Genomic DNA, 13,328 nt, shown 5'->3' with positions numbered 1-13,328 from the left:
CCTCTGGAAATCTTCAATAATTTTTGTTGATTGCAGATGTGTCTAGTAGTTCCCATTGATTTAGCTTGGAAAGCGGGGAGAATGGCGCTAGGCTAACCGCACCGTGATGTCACTGCTGGAAGATGGCAGGAGGGAGGGGCTACTATATTTGGGTAAAAATGGCCGCTCACAGACTCAGTGATCGCAACGAAAATTATTGTTTTAATTTTTTTACTGATTAAGGCTAAATTCATGAAATCACAGCCAACTTATTAGTTTTAGGTATAAAAATGGATCCACTGTTATTCCTTGATGACCGGACTTTTCCTTTCAGGATCACTGGATATTATTTTAACTGAGAGAAAAAACTGTCGCCACTTTCACAGCAAACAGACTAAAAGAAAAGTTCCTCCATCTCTTCTGACTGCATCCATCAGGGTCATGGTGGGGCTGGTGCCTCTCCTCAGCCATGGCCGAGAGGCGGGGTCCACCCTGGACAGGTCGAGGGGCAACACAGACACACAACCATTCACACATACCTAATGACACCAGTTCATGTTGTCAGACTGTTGGAGGAAGCCGGGGTACCAGGAGAGAACCCATACTGCACATGGAGAACATGCAAACTCCACGCAGAAAGGCCGGGAATCACCCACTATGATCAACATAACTCAGCACATCAACTGACAGTAATATAGACTCTGACAACTAGAACAAGACCAACATTAGAAAAGATCTGCTGTAATAATGAACACTAATGGATGTTGCTTCTAGTGTAAACCTAAAAACATCATGACGCTGTGGTTCCTGTGGTCTGCAGGCCTCATATGGTTTTAGATTCGGACTCCTGTTTCTGTTTGCCTTAATATAATCCTACCTTCTCATCTGCTCTCATCTGTGACTCACGTACCAGAAAAACTACCTCCAAAGTCAAATTCAGTATCAAAGTCAAGTTCAGTATCAGAGTTAGCACCTAAAACAGGTGAGTGATGTGCATCTAAGGTCGTACATGCGATCCACAGCCGAGCTAATAGGCAGAAAGGCGGTTAGAAGTTTTGCAGATAAAATACAACAATATAAACGTTTTGCTTCCTTTCTGCTGCAGAAGGTGGAGGAAGGTTGGAGGAAGTCAGTGCTTTGTTTACGGTTCATCTGGCTGTTTCTGCGAGGGAAAGCCTCTCATGTGAAATCAGCAATATCCTCCTGATTAGCTGGGGCTCCTCTCCTCCGATCTCACTGTAATCTTGATTCTTCTCTCCTGATGGATCTCTGGGAAGGAGAAAAGGAATCCTTTTTTAAGAGATCAACATTTCTAAAACAAAAAGATGTTGGTCTGAATATAAATAAGAAAACCTTATTTTAGGTTTAATGAATTTAGAAATCCTGATTTTATTCTTAGAATAATCAAGCAACACCTTGAACCTGATCTGGCCTGCTGTGATTTTTTATGATGCGTATTCAATAGAGCAGAAAATGTTCCACATGATAATGGCATCAAACAGCTGCTGCAGATGTGTTGGCTGTAAACCACTTCCTGAAGGTTCTTCACTGCGTTAAAACCCATTTCCAACGTTTTACTGTAACCGTAATATTAGAAATGTCCACCCACTTCACCTTCATATAACCCTGAACTTTATCAAACTCTCAGCGAAAAGAAGCAAACCCCCGTCTCTTTCTCTGGCTGTTTGGTATTTGAATGTTCAGCCTCAGGTCCCTGAGCAAGACCCTAAAGGCTCCCTGCTCAACAGCAGCCCTCTGCTACGTATAGGATGCCGTCAAAGTCAGATGACCAAATAATTGTAAGGATTAATACAGACAGACGAATAAAATTGTTCTGATTTTCTAGCAAACTTCTGCCATGCTGAGATGATGATGAAAAACTGATTGCCTCAAAATATTTGAGTTCCGGTAACTTATCCAGATTTCAGTGCAAGTGGGTTGCGTATAACTTCCCAAACTCCAGACGTTGGTTTTCAGGCTGAATCTGGTCGGTCTGCCAGAGTCTGGGTTGAATCCAGAAATATTTGAACACTGGGCTGTGATTGGTCGGTCTGGGCTGTGATTGGTCGGTCTGATTTAGTCCAATAATAAACCAGATCTGAAAAATTAAGGCTTTTCAACCAAATGTAGACGTCGTTTGGACGTAAATCCTGTCGTCTTTTTAACCAAGTTTTACTCGGCGAGGTTTTCCCAACATGGCTGCCATACGTCTCCATTTTGAAACCAACAGATTTCAATTATTTTATTTCCTACCCGTTTTATTTCCATGTTTTCACTCGTCATAGAGTCACAGATTCGTTCCTTGATAATTAAATTAACTATTTGGAAACTGCTTTGCATATTTAGTTATTGTTGACTTGTTTTAAGATTAGTTTGATTATGTTAAACATTTATGTGTAATGAAGTAAGATTTCAAATCTTTTCCACATCTCTGTGCGTTTTTAGTAAATAATTTTATGGTTCTCCCCTTTTGGGCTTTAAGCTTTCATTATCTAAGTAATTCTGTTTTGTTTTTGGTTTATTTTCCATTTTGTGTTTTATATAAGCCCGTCTTTAGTTACTCTCTGCTGCCCCCTTGTGCCTGTCTCCTTTCGCTTAGCTCCCTTCTAGTCACTTCCATCCCCAACTGCTCCCTATCAGCCGATTACACCGGCCTTTGTTCTGTCTCCCATATATACTCCCCCTGTGCAGTTCTTCAGTGCTGGTTTCTTCACTGGAAAAAATCAAAACCTAGATGAGTCCTTTTTTCTTAAAATAAGTGCATTTGTTCTTGAATTGAGAAGGTAAAAGAGGCATTTTGCCAGTGGAACAAGACAATTTACACTTAAAATAAGAAAAAGCAATTGCATTGTCATTTTATCTAAATATCTTATTTTAAGAGTAAAAATACTCATTCCATTGGCAAATCATCTCATGTACCTCCTCAAAAAAAGGGGAAATCCACATAATTTGAGAAATTTTTACTTATTTCTAGTTCGTTTTTCCAGTGTTGTCTCTTTGCTCCCTGTTTGTGTTTTCTCTGACATCTTCTAGATTTTTGGTTTTTAGTAATGGTGAGATGAAGCCTCATGAGGCATTGAACCTTATTGGCAAATTACTTCAATGATCCCCACAGTTCATGAAGCTTTATGTGAACATGTCTCCACCTACTGGTGGAGGGCAGAACTACAGATAGTAATATAATCTGCAATTTTTTGCAGTTGTTTTTCTATTTCTTTCCCATTCAAGTTTCTTTTAAGTTATTATTTGTCTATATCATTAAATCTTTTGTATGTTTTTTTTTTTTTTTGCTTAAAATGTGTTGTTAGAGATTGTTAAAATTGTTGTTAGAAGAGAACAATCTTAAGGTTCACTGTTATTCTGCCATTTAGTGAAATGAGCTCAAGCAAACACTGAAAGTGCAAATTGGGCGACAATGAGCAAAATGACAGGTGTTAGTCATTGTATTCAAATAGTTTTTACACAGTTGATGTGTTCAACCAATCTTTTAGCTGAAGATTCTCAGTGATTCCAAAAAAGTTAAAAACAATCCACTGGACTTTTTTTCCAAGTTTGAAGACGTTTCTCTTCCATTCAGGAAGATTTTTCAATTCCAAATGTCAAAAACAGCGTTTAGTTCCAGGTTTTATCCAGCAGCCCAACAAAGCCTGGTTTATGTTTTATAAAACATGCAAACTGAAACAGATGAACGGGTCCCCCACCCTTTGGAATGGGGGTCGTTTGGCTTCTTTGTTAGCCTGCAATGCCCCATACCTGTCTATGTCTCTGAAAGGGGGGTCGTTAGAAGGAATTGTTGGCCTGGGTAAATCTTTTGGCTGAACCACCCAATCTAAATTGTCAGCGTTTTTACCCAATCTATATTTGTACGAGGGCAAACTATTCAAATTAGTCACATTAGCCAAAATACTTAAAATAATAAATATTACCACAACTGTCAAAAGTCTGAGGTGGGTCTCGAAGCAACAGCCTTAGGAGTGGAAGGTCTCACAGCTGACGCCACCAGCAATAGTAACTGCTTTATAGAAAGCAATACTACTTGACAGTAAAAGCTTGTTAAAGCTGTAACCAGCTGTTTGCTCAGATTTTGAACCTCCTCCTGAAGCGGTCACATTGTATCACGGTAGAGAGGCTTTCGATGCATTAATTTTGGCCCCTCCCCTAAATGAATAATGCCTCCACACAGGTTTGGGGGAACCGCCCCCTTTACTCAACACATGCCTCAAAGCCCTGACTCATCTCATAACATCACTAGTTTTCAGTATTTTGATTTTGGACTTTGCTTCTGATGCTTTTGGTTTTTGATTAAACCTACAAGAACTCATCTCTGACTCCTTTATCTCTGCATTTGGGTCCTCAACCAACTCCCACCCTCACCTTGACAAATAATGCTGCAGCAAAGCTTTTCTCCTGTTGCAAAATATTCACTTTTTAATTCTGGTAGTAAAATACCAACATGAGGATCATAACTTAATGATCATGTGCAGAATGTACCTTCATGCGCACCACATTTACAGAAAAGTAGCGGGTGCAGCTGAAATGTGATCACTTACACATGCTACGGTATGCAGATGCCCTGTCTGCGCTGCTGAAGCCAAACTCAGGGGTCACAGCCCAGCTGTCACCTGATTGGTTCAGCTGATTGTTATTTGAGGGTAACCTTTTAAAGAGCAAAAAACCACCAACACAAATAAGCACTAGCATCACTGCTAAGGTAAAACCCCACACTTTGTTCCCCTCATCCAAATGCAATTGTGTTCCAGTAAACACAGGCACATCATACAATCACCTACCTCAGAGACTTCACTGGATTTGATGTTTTATTGAACCTCCTTTGTTATTTTCATGTAAAATGAGCTTTTAGTTTAGTCAGCAGATGTGGAAGACGAAGGATGCGATTGCAGCTTTATAAATATTTCAAGGTAGGAAGTTAAGATGCAGCAGCAGAGATGCAGCAAGAAACCTTTACTTAACCTGTTCACACCTAGAGCTACACGCTCCAGCTTTTCATCAATAAAGCAGCTTGAAATGAAAATTAAGTTGCTGTAAATTTGTATTTTTTTTTTATTCAAACTGCAGCAGAAAGTTGGCTGAAAGTTGACTCCCAGGCGGCTGGTCTCTTTTTTCCATTTCCTTTAGTCATAATTGTTTAAAGGTATACTATGCAACCAGTGTTGATTTTCCAGAGAGGCTCCCCCCAGAGGGCGAAAGTAAAAGTGCACCGTCGTAAATATGCTCAGCTGTTCTCCTGGTTTCTCCGTCAAGCCAGGCGCGGTTGTTTTGAGCTTAGCAGACAGGCGAACGCAACCAATCACCATGTCTACTGCAGTAAGTGACTATTTTGTTCCAATTTTTGAGTTTGAAAATTTCGCTGTTTTCCCGCTGGTTCCGCCATGATAACTGCACAAATATCGCCACTGCGCTAGCAACGAGCATGCCTTTCACTGGGGGCGTGTAGCAGTTCTCGCCGTAAAGCAAGACCGACTTTCGCGATGCACAAGACTTCTGAGCCTGTGGGTGCGGGCCGAGGGCTCCTGCAATTGCAAGTACGGTATTTCCCCTACAGACCACCAGGGCGGCCGAGAAAACCTTTGTTCGACCTGAAATGACTCATTTAATCATCCAAAATGTTATGGAACACGTTAATTAACTGAAAAATGTTGCATAGTGTGCCTTTAACAGTAACCCAACTTATCCACACACTTCTTACATTCAGGGACTGAAGATAAACTCTTGCTTACTGATCGTGTCTGATTCTCTGTCAGTGTCTTTTTCCACACGCTGTCTCTTCCTCTTGCAGTCCTTCTTGCTCTCTTGACCCGACCCACTCTTGTCTTCTTGCTCGTCCAAACTGCTCTCTGCCTCGGTGGCCGAAGAGGAGGACTGTGCCGAAGCAGAGGATGCACACGGACTCACAGACGGACGCTTTTGCTACAAGTCAGAATAAAGAGACGCTGAATGTTAACATTTATGTCTGCAGTGGTGAAACCACACAATCTGATGCCTGTCTGGGTTGGGATTACCTTGCCATTTGATGATAAAGACTCTTGCTTATGAAGTGCAGATGTTAGGGTCTCCAGCCTTACCACTGCTATGGAAAAATAAAAGTTAAACATTAATGCATAAAATGTGATTTTCATCTCCTGAACATTTATCAAAAACGAACCAATTTGTTCTGCTTCCCTTTTCTTCACAACGTAGGACACAGATACTGACCAGCAAAAACATGCATAGCTCAACAAGCCTTTATGAAGATCAACATGTTTCCGCCCTCAGATAGTGCTGCGATACTGGTCATAGAAGGGGGAATGATTCAGGAGAATAACAGTTAATAAATTCTAGATCTGTTATCTGTTACACTAAAGGCCAGAACACACAGATTCTGGTTTTGCTTCCGATCCGACAGAAAATTGTGTCAGATGAGGTCGTAGCGTTTAGCACTTATTGAAATTCAGTGGGGATGATTTCCAGCAGGGGAGGGCGTAGCTCCAACTGAGACTCCAGGTCGATTTTAGTCGCAGCAATTCAGCAGCACTTTCATGGGTCTGACAGGAAGACAGACGTGGCTATAAGGTAAAACACAACTGCTTTGGAGGAAAATAAAAATAAAATCTGTTAATCTCACGGAGAAAGAGTCAGTTTGGAGTCACACATCACCTAAATAGTAAGCAGGACTGGTGCAAAAACGATGAGAAAAAAGCCTCACAAAAATCTGTCGTATGCAACCGATGCGTTCAGGACTTTAGACTGGATACAAATAGGACAAGTTACCTGAAACTTTGACAAAGAAAACCTTAACATAACCTGAATTATTCAGTCTGTGTCCCTTAAACTTAACAGCAGCTTTGTTGGATTTAGCAACTCTACGGATCAAGTCGCTGGTGGAGATTCTCAGGCCCCGTCCACACGAAGTCAAAACGAACACGAAACGCTAATATTTTCCAGAACGTTTGTCGTAAAGACGGAGACGTAAAATAAATGTGATCGTCCACACGAATGCATGAAAACGCTGCAAAATGTATGCCAGGCCTGTAAGTGGCGCTGTGGTGCCAAAGCAAAAACAGGCGAAAACAGGCAACGAAATGTTGCGCATGCGCAGTAATATTTTACAACCACCAAACCGGAAAACCGGAAAATTGAGGTGCTGAACTATGTGGTCGATATTGCTCTGTTCTTCCTGGAGATATTCCAGAAGAAGAAGATTCTGTTGTAAGCCCGACAGCAGGGTGAGTAGCATGAGCAGCAACCATTCAACACAGTACGGCGCCATTGTTGTTGTGATACTGTGTGGCGCATGCGTGTTTAGAGGCAACGCTATGACGAATGCGTGTAAAAAAAAAAAAAGCGGTTAGAGCTTAAAGATGGAAACGCGAAAACGGCGTTTCAAAATTTTTCCCCTTTTGAGGGTTGATTAAAAAAAGGTTGTTTTCCGGCCCCCGAAACGCCGGCTTGGTATGGATGAGAGGCTGGTTTGGTGAAAAATGTTTGTGTTTAGGCCAGGGTTTGACTTCGTGTGGACGGGGCCTCAGTCATCCAGGTCATAGTCATTCCAAAAAGTTAAAGCTAAAAACAATCCACTGGACTTTGTTTCCAAGTTTGAAGATGTTTCTCTTCCCATCAAGGACATTTTTTTCAATTCAAAAGTCAGAAATAGAATAGAGTTCCAGGCTTTATAGAATAGCCCAACAAAAGCCTTGCAATGGCTTAGAAAATGTGCAAATTGAAGCTGAAAAACAAGCTCCGCCTCTTGATAATGGGAGTCGTTCAGGTCGTTATTGGCCTGCAATGCTCAATACTGGACCGTTCCTCTACAAAGGCAGTCGTTAAGGGTCATTGTTGGCCTGGCTGACCTGGTGAGATATTTTCTTCCTCTGCATAGCGATGGGGGTTGTGATGATAGCGGGAAGGGATCAACGCTATCGCTGCATTGTAGGTTTTTGAAAGCTGAAACCTGAGTCCACTCCCCCTGTTTAAGGTTGATTTTTAAAGAGATAAACCTAAAGCAGACAGTTGGTTTGAAAGGGGTGTGAAGGAAGCTGTTTATGTTAAAAGACAGCTTGTATTTTGAGGGTGACTGAGGGAGAAGACGTACGTGGACGGCGACAGAATGTGATCCTGGTTGCTAAGCGCTGCGTTCTGTAACTCTAAGTAACTTCTCTGGTCTAAGTTAGATTACAATTTCTGTCTGTCTAAATCTGTAACCTGTCTTCTGGTTACTTAATACATAAACATCATGATGTGTTATTTAAAGAGTTTCACATGGGAAAGAATCGAGGAGAGAAAGCTGCAAGGTAGAAACACAGATATTTCCTTAAAGCCGGGGATACACTGCCCGATATTTTCAATCACACAGCTACAGCTCACACTGTATGACCAAACCGCACGGTTTAAAAGTTCACAACGTTCACAACGTTTGTCCTCAAACTGTGCGACCCGACGGTCTGATGCGATCTACCTGCTCACACTGTACGTCTAAAAACCAGGTGTGACTCAGCTCCACAGTGAGATGGCGCTACTGGGACTCGTCTATCTGGAAGCCAAACGAGTAGAAGAGGACAACCTATTCTCATTATGAGTGCGTATGAAATGCGTACGAAAAGTTATGCACCGTAATTTTGTACGTTTTGGATGTTTTATTTTCGTCGTATGCGCATGCGTATCTTACACACCATTCAATAACATAGAATTTAACATACAATTAACCCTAACCCTAAGATATAAAACAGCAAGCAACGTAGTTAGAGACATGAATAAGTGCTGATTGCACTGTTTTTCCCAGCTTTCGTCCGTCCGCAGATCTGCTTTTTTTTTTTTCTGTCCGCCAGCGCATGCGCACTGATGTGGTTTTTGAGGAAAAACATCCAAAACATACGAAATAGTGTGCATAACTTTTCGTACGATTTCATACGCACTGATAATGAGAATATGTTGAAGAGGAACATGAAGCTCACTAGAGTGAAACGCGCTGCCTTGGATATTTGGGTAATTTTGTGCTGAAAGCCCTAAAAAGAAAAGGAGACGACGTATTTGGACAAAGACATGGCTGAGCTAAAGTGGCCACTACAGTCTGTCAATTTTACAGAAAGAACTCTATTTTACTCATTGCACCCCCGCCATGCTGATGGGTTTTCCTCAGAGAGGAAGAAGAAGAATCCTTGTTTGCCCACTGAGCGATTTGCCCACAACCACCTTAAGACGGACGACTCATTTTAAATATGTTTGATTTTTCTCCCGACCTTACGATTCCTGATGGGGAGGTGGTCGTTAGAGGCCGATCGCCCCTCGTTACCCCCTGTACACCACGCACCATCAGGCTAAAAGTCGGCCTGATTGAAATATTCTCACACGACTGGAGAGTCACTATTCTAATGTCAGACGCAGAGGATACAAAGAATGTATAAGTTTATTGTTCTTTTCAAACATCTGGCTAGAGGTTAAGGCTTTAATATAATGGTTATGTGATATTGGACAATCCATGGCTGAATCCAGTCATAATACTGCAAAGATTTATGATCGGAGACTGCATGTAGAGCCGACACAGTAAATAACTGCCTTCATTTCTAGAACTTGATTTTCAAGACAGATTCTTGTGCTCTCATGTGTATAGGCTAAATTCAAAGCTAGTTTGTCAAGCTTGGCAGGAGGAAGAACTAAGAGAAGAATGTTTGGCAGAGCGTAAAGCTTCTTTAAAGTGTGGTTACGTCGAGTGCTTTGACATTTAGAGCCTTTCCAGTTAACATATTAAAGCTAAAGTGTAAAATCTGACATAATTTGGGTTATTTTTCAGTTTTTAATCGAACATTTGTGACAATGATCCTTTAGTCATCATAATGTTCCTCGTGTTAGAAAAGAATGGAGGTTACTGCTGCAGAGGTTAACACGATTTTGGCTGTGGGTGATTAAAATTCAAAACTGAACACGTTTTAAAATGTCCAACAGATATAATATTCTGTATGAGTTTGAAAAGTGAAAATGGTCGCAAATGGTTTATGACTGTGCTCCCTCATTTCTACCAACATCTGGACTTTGCAACTCAGGATGATAACACTTTAGAACAGTTTTACTCAGACAGAGATGTATTCAGAGCACCTCGGGTCATCAGATCACCTCTCCGTCATGCTAATTCCAGCATACAATCCCAGCTAATCAGGGTTAAACCAACAGTGAAGGAAATCAGAGTGTGGTCTGAGGGGGCCATGGAGAAACTAAAGGACTGTTTTGAATGCTCTGACTAAAGCTGCAGAACCTTTTAACAACAAGATAAATATTGATGAGTATGTCATGACTGTGTCAGGCTAAATTGACAAATGCATTGAGGATGTCAGCATTACAAAGAACATCACCACCCGGGCAAAGCAATGACCCTGGATTAATAGCGAGGTCTGGTTATCGCTAAAAGCACGGAACTCAGCTTTCAAGCCTGGTGATAAGAGTGGCTCTGAGGACAGCGAAGCCAACTTGAACTGTGCCATCAGATCAGCAAAGCAGAACCACAGCCAGAAGATCCAGGATCTCTTCCATGATGCCAGCAACGCCAGGAGGATGTGAAAAGGCATACAGCGATCACAGACTACAACTCACCCTGGTCAGCAGCGCAAAATTCCTGTGGATGCACATTACAGCCACCCTCACCTGGACTGGAAAAACCACCTCACTGGTCAAAAGGGCCCAGAAGCACTTCTACTTCCTGCAGATGATGAGGAGAGCTGACCTGGACCAGATTATAATTAAGCTTCCTTGACTAGAACACATTCTGCTTTGAGCAGCCTTTAGCTTAATCCTGTTCAGATTGTCCATAAAATTCGATTTCTGTGAGTTTCTGTTCATAACTTCCATAAATATCCCTAACAGGGTTTTTTCCTACAGGTGTTCAGTTTGTGAACTTCTGCCTATGGCCCATACGAACAAAGAGGCATAGAAAGACCCGAGAATGATGAAGGAATATCTTTTTTTCTCTCATTGCATTACTCTACATTTTAGAACTTGTTATATATCTCGGATGAAGCGTGAAACAGTTAGACGGATCGGTGAGTCGTCGGCAGTGATGCAGTTGCTGTATCGGACTGTCATGGTGAAGGGGAGCTGAGTCGGGGGGAAAAGCTCTCGATTTACCGATCAATCTACGTTCCCACCCTCACCTGTGGTCATGAGATCTGGGTAATGACCGAGAGGACAAGATCGCAAAAACAAGGGGTCGAAATGAGTGATGCAGAGCATTCATTAAACATAATTTAGTTCAAGACATGGAGACATTTCTGTAATCTTCCGTGCAGCACATTCTAATCTGTCCTGAAATACGAATGAAGTTTGACCTTCTTACCTGGACGTAGTGACAGAGTGAGGACAGGAACCTTTTTCCCGTTGCTCTGCTCTGTTTTACCAGTTGATTCCTCTACTTGTTCCTGCTCTTTGACCTACAGTGATTACATCATCGTTACACCCTTTTGTTCCTTGTAGTTCTTTTAAGTGTAATGTGTAGAAGCTTAAATGAATTCACCTCTTGGTTGCAGTCATTGCTTGGTTCTTCTTCTTGCTGTTTGACTGCTGTGGTGGAGGAGGACCGTAGGTTGGCCACTGAAGGTGAGGACACTGGTATCTGCATATTCACATTTCTTTCCGGACTCCCCTGTAAGCTCCTCTCACATTGTAAGGTGGTGGGACTATCATCATTTGCAGGTTGGTAAGTTGTAGGCTTTGCTCGATCGGAGAGGTCCAGAGGCCCATCACAGCCGTCTCTAAGCTCTTCTCCAGACCCTTTCTGAACCTTGGGAGGTGGACTTTCCTTTTTCTCCGGAGGTTTTGCTTCATTCTCTGCATTATTTGGCATCCTGAATGTGAACACCACTGTTGGTTCTTTAGGGGCCTGAGGAACGATTTGCTTTTGCCACAGAGAACCAAAACCAGGCCGTCTGGTGGTGGATGGAGAGATTGGGGCAACCAAGTTAGGATAGCGTTGCAGATGAACCCTACTGGGAGAGGTTTGGGATGGTTGGTTGGAACCGGCTGCTGCTGCCACAGACAGCCAGTCAGCGCATTCTGGAAGGGACCAGGGCAGAGGAACGGGGTTTCTCTTTATGGGTTTGGGATGGTAGGGGATAGGAGCATGGACAACCGGCTTGCTTGGTTTCACCTCTACACTTGGGGAGGAGGAGGGCTTCTTCGGATAAGGTGGGGGAGGGATGGAAGAATGCTGTCCAGGTGTTTCAACTCTAAAAAAAAAGAAGAAAGAAAAGTGCTTCATGTTTAATACTACAAAGAAGTGTTGGAAGATTTCTTTTTTTTACAAAATGCAAAAAGAAAAGGAAGATCAAACAAATTAGATGATTGGATTGAGACTGTTTCACTGCTTTGAGTAATCTAAGCCTTGCTTCGTCAAAGGACTGAATGTTTTACCACTGACAGCTATTCTTTTCAGAGTTTTTGATTTTCCTGACCCCCCCTGAACTGCCTCTTTAATGTGGTGGTGGTGGGGGGGGGTTCATGCCTTGACGATCTCAAAGGCTATGTTTTCAGGGGCTTAAATGCTCCTGCTAGGGTCCCCCAGGGCAAAAGGACTCTTGGTGACTGGTCAGACTCAGACAAAACTCCCCATGAAGACAAACAAATGGAGGATTGTGACGTTGCCTGGTACAGCAGAGCCAGGACCTGATTCTGGGGCCAGGCCTGGGGTTGGGGTACATTGCGAGCACCTGGTGGTCTGGTTCTTTGGCCTATGGTACAGAGTTCCAGGCCTTCTCAGCGTCCCTGGAGAAGGGGGGATTGGGTCTGTTGGGGGACTTCAACACCCATGTGGGAAACAACAAATGGTGTAAACATCGGTAAGAAGAGACAGCATTTATATATGGGCCCAAAACCTCTTAGGGGCCCCATCACTGACATCTGGTAGGCCCTAGGGGTGGAACGGTTCACAAAATCCACGGTTCGGTTCACGGTTTTGTGGTCACGGTTTTGTGGTCACGGTTTTCGGTTCGTTATATGTTGATTGTTAGGAAAATCTATTATGTCTTGTATAGTCAAGTCAAAACTGAAAGACAAAAGCAGTCTGACATTTGCTACATCATTGTGACAGTCTTAGGTTAAAAGTAGGTGAGATTCTGGCATTGCAAGAGAGGAGACAGTGCTAGTTCCAACATGTGCTTCATTGATTTGGCAAATAATCTTTAACAAAGTAGCATAGGCTCAATCAAAACTAGACTTAGGTCCCTTTGTTTGAAATTAACGCAAGATAAAATGACATGTTTCAATTCCCTGATTATCAAAACTCAGTTTGTTCTGCAGTGTTTGAAATGCAATCCAACAAATAAGGCTGGATTTCTTATCAAACGAAGTGCCACTGTGTTATCTAAAATAAC

General features: G+C 42.3%; 1 protein-coding gene across 1 annotated transcript in view; it reads right to left on the bottom strand.

Annotated features, from left to right (window-relative positions):
- Window positions 1-862: 862 nt before the first annotated feature.
- Window positions 863-13,328, bottom strand: part of LOC107098931 (DNA endonuclease RBBP8-like) — a 30,450-nt gene continuing 17,984 nt past the window's right edge. Inside the window, exons 9-13 of the mRNA XM_015396827.1 lie at window positions 11,474-12,185; window positions 11,297-11,390; window positions 6,000-6,067; window positions 5,718-5,907; window positions 863-1,248 (exon numbers count right to left, since the gene is read on the bottom strand). Of these exons, the coding sequence (XP_015252313.1) occupies window positions 1,187-1,248; window positions 5,718-5,907; window positions 6,000-6,067; window positions 11,297-11,390; window positions 11,474-12,185 (1,126 nt within the window). The 3' untranslated portion in view covers window positions 863-1,186. The remainder of the gene's footprint in view (window positions 1,249-5,717; window positions 5,908-5,999; window positions 6,068-11,296; window positions 11,391-11,473; window positions 12,186-13,328) is intronic.

Source organism: Cyprinodon variegatus, unplaced genomic scaffold (assembly GCF_000732505.1).
Source record: "Cyprinodon variegatus isolate N-32 unplaced genomic scaffold, C_variegatus-1.0 Scaffold823, whole genome shotgun sequence".
Lineage (NCBI taxonomy): Eukaryota > Metazoa > Chordata > Actinopteri > Cyprinodontiformes > Cyprinodontidae > Cyprinodon > Cyprinodon variegatus.
This window is presented reverse-complemented; position numbering and strand designations above follow the sequence as displayed.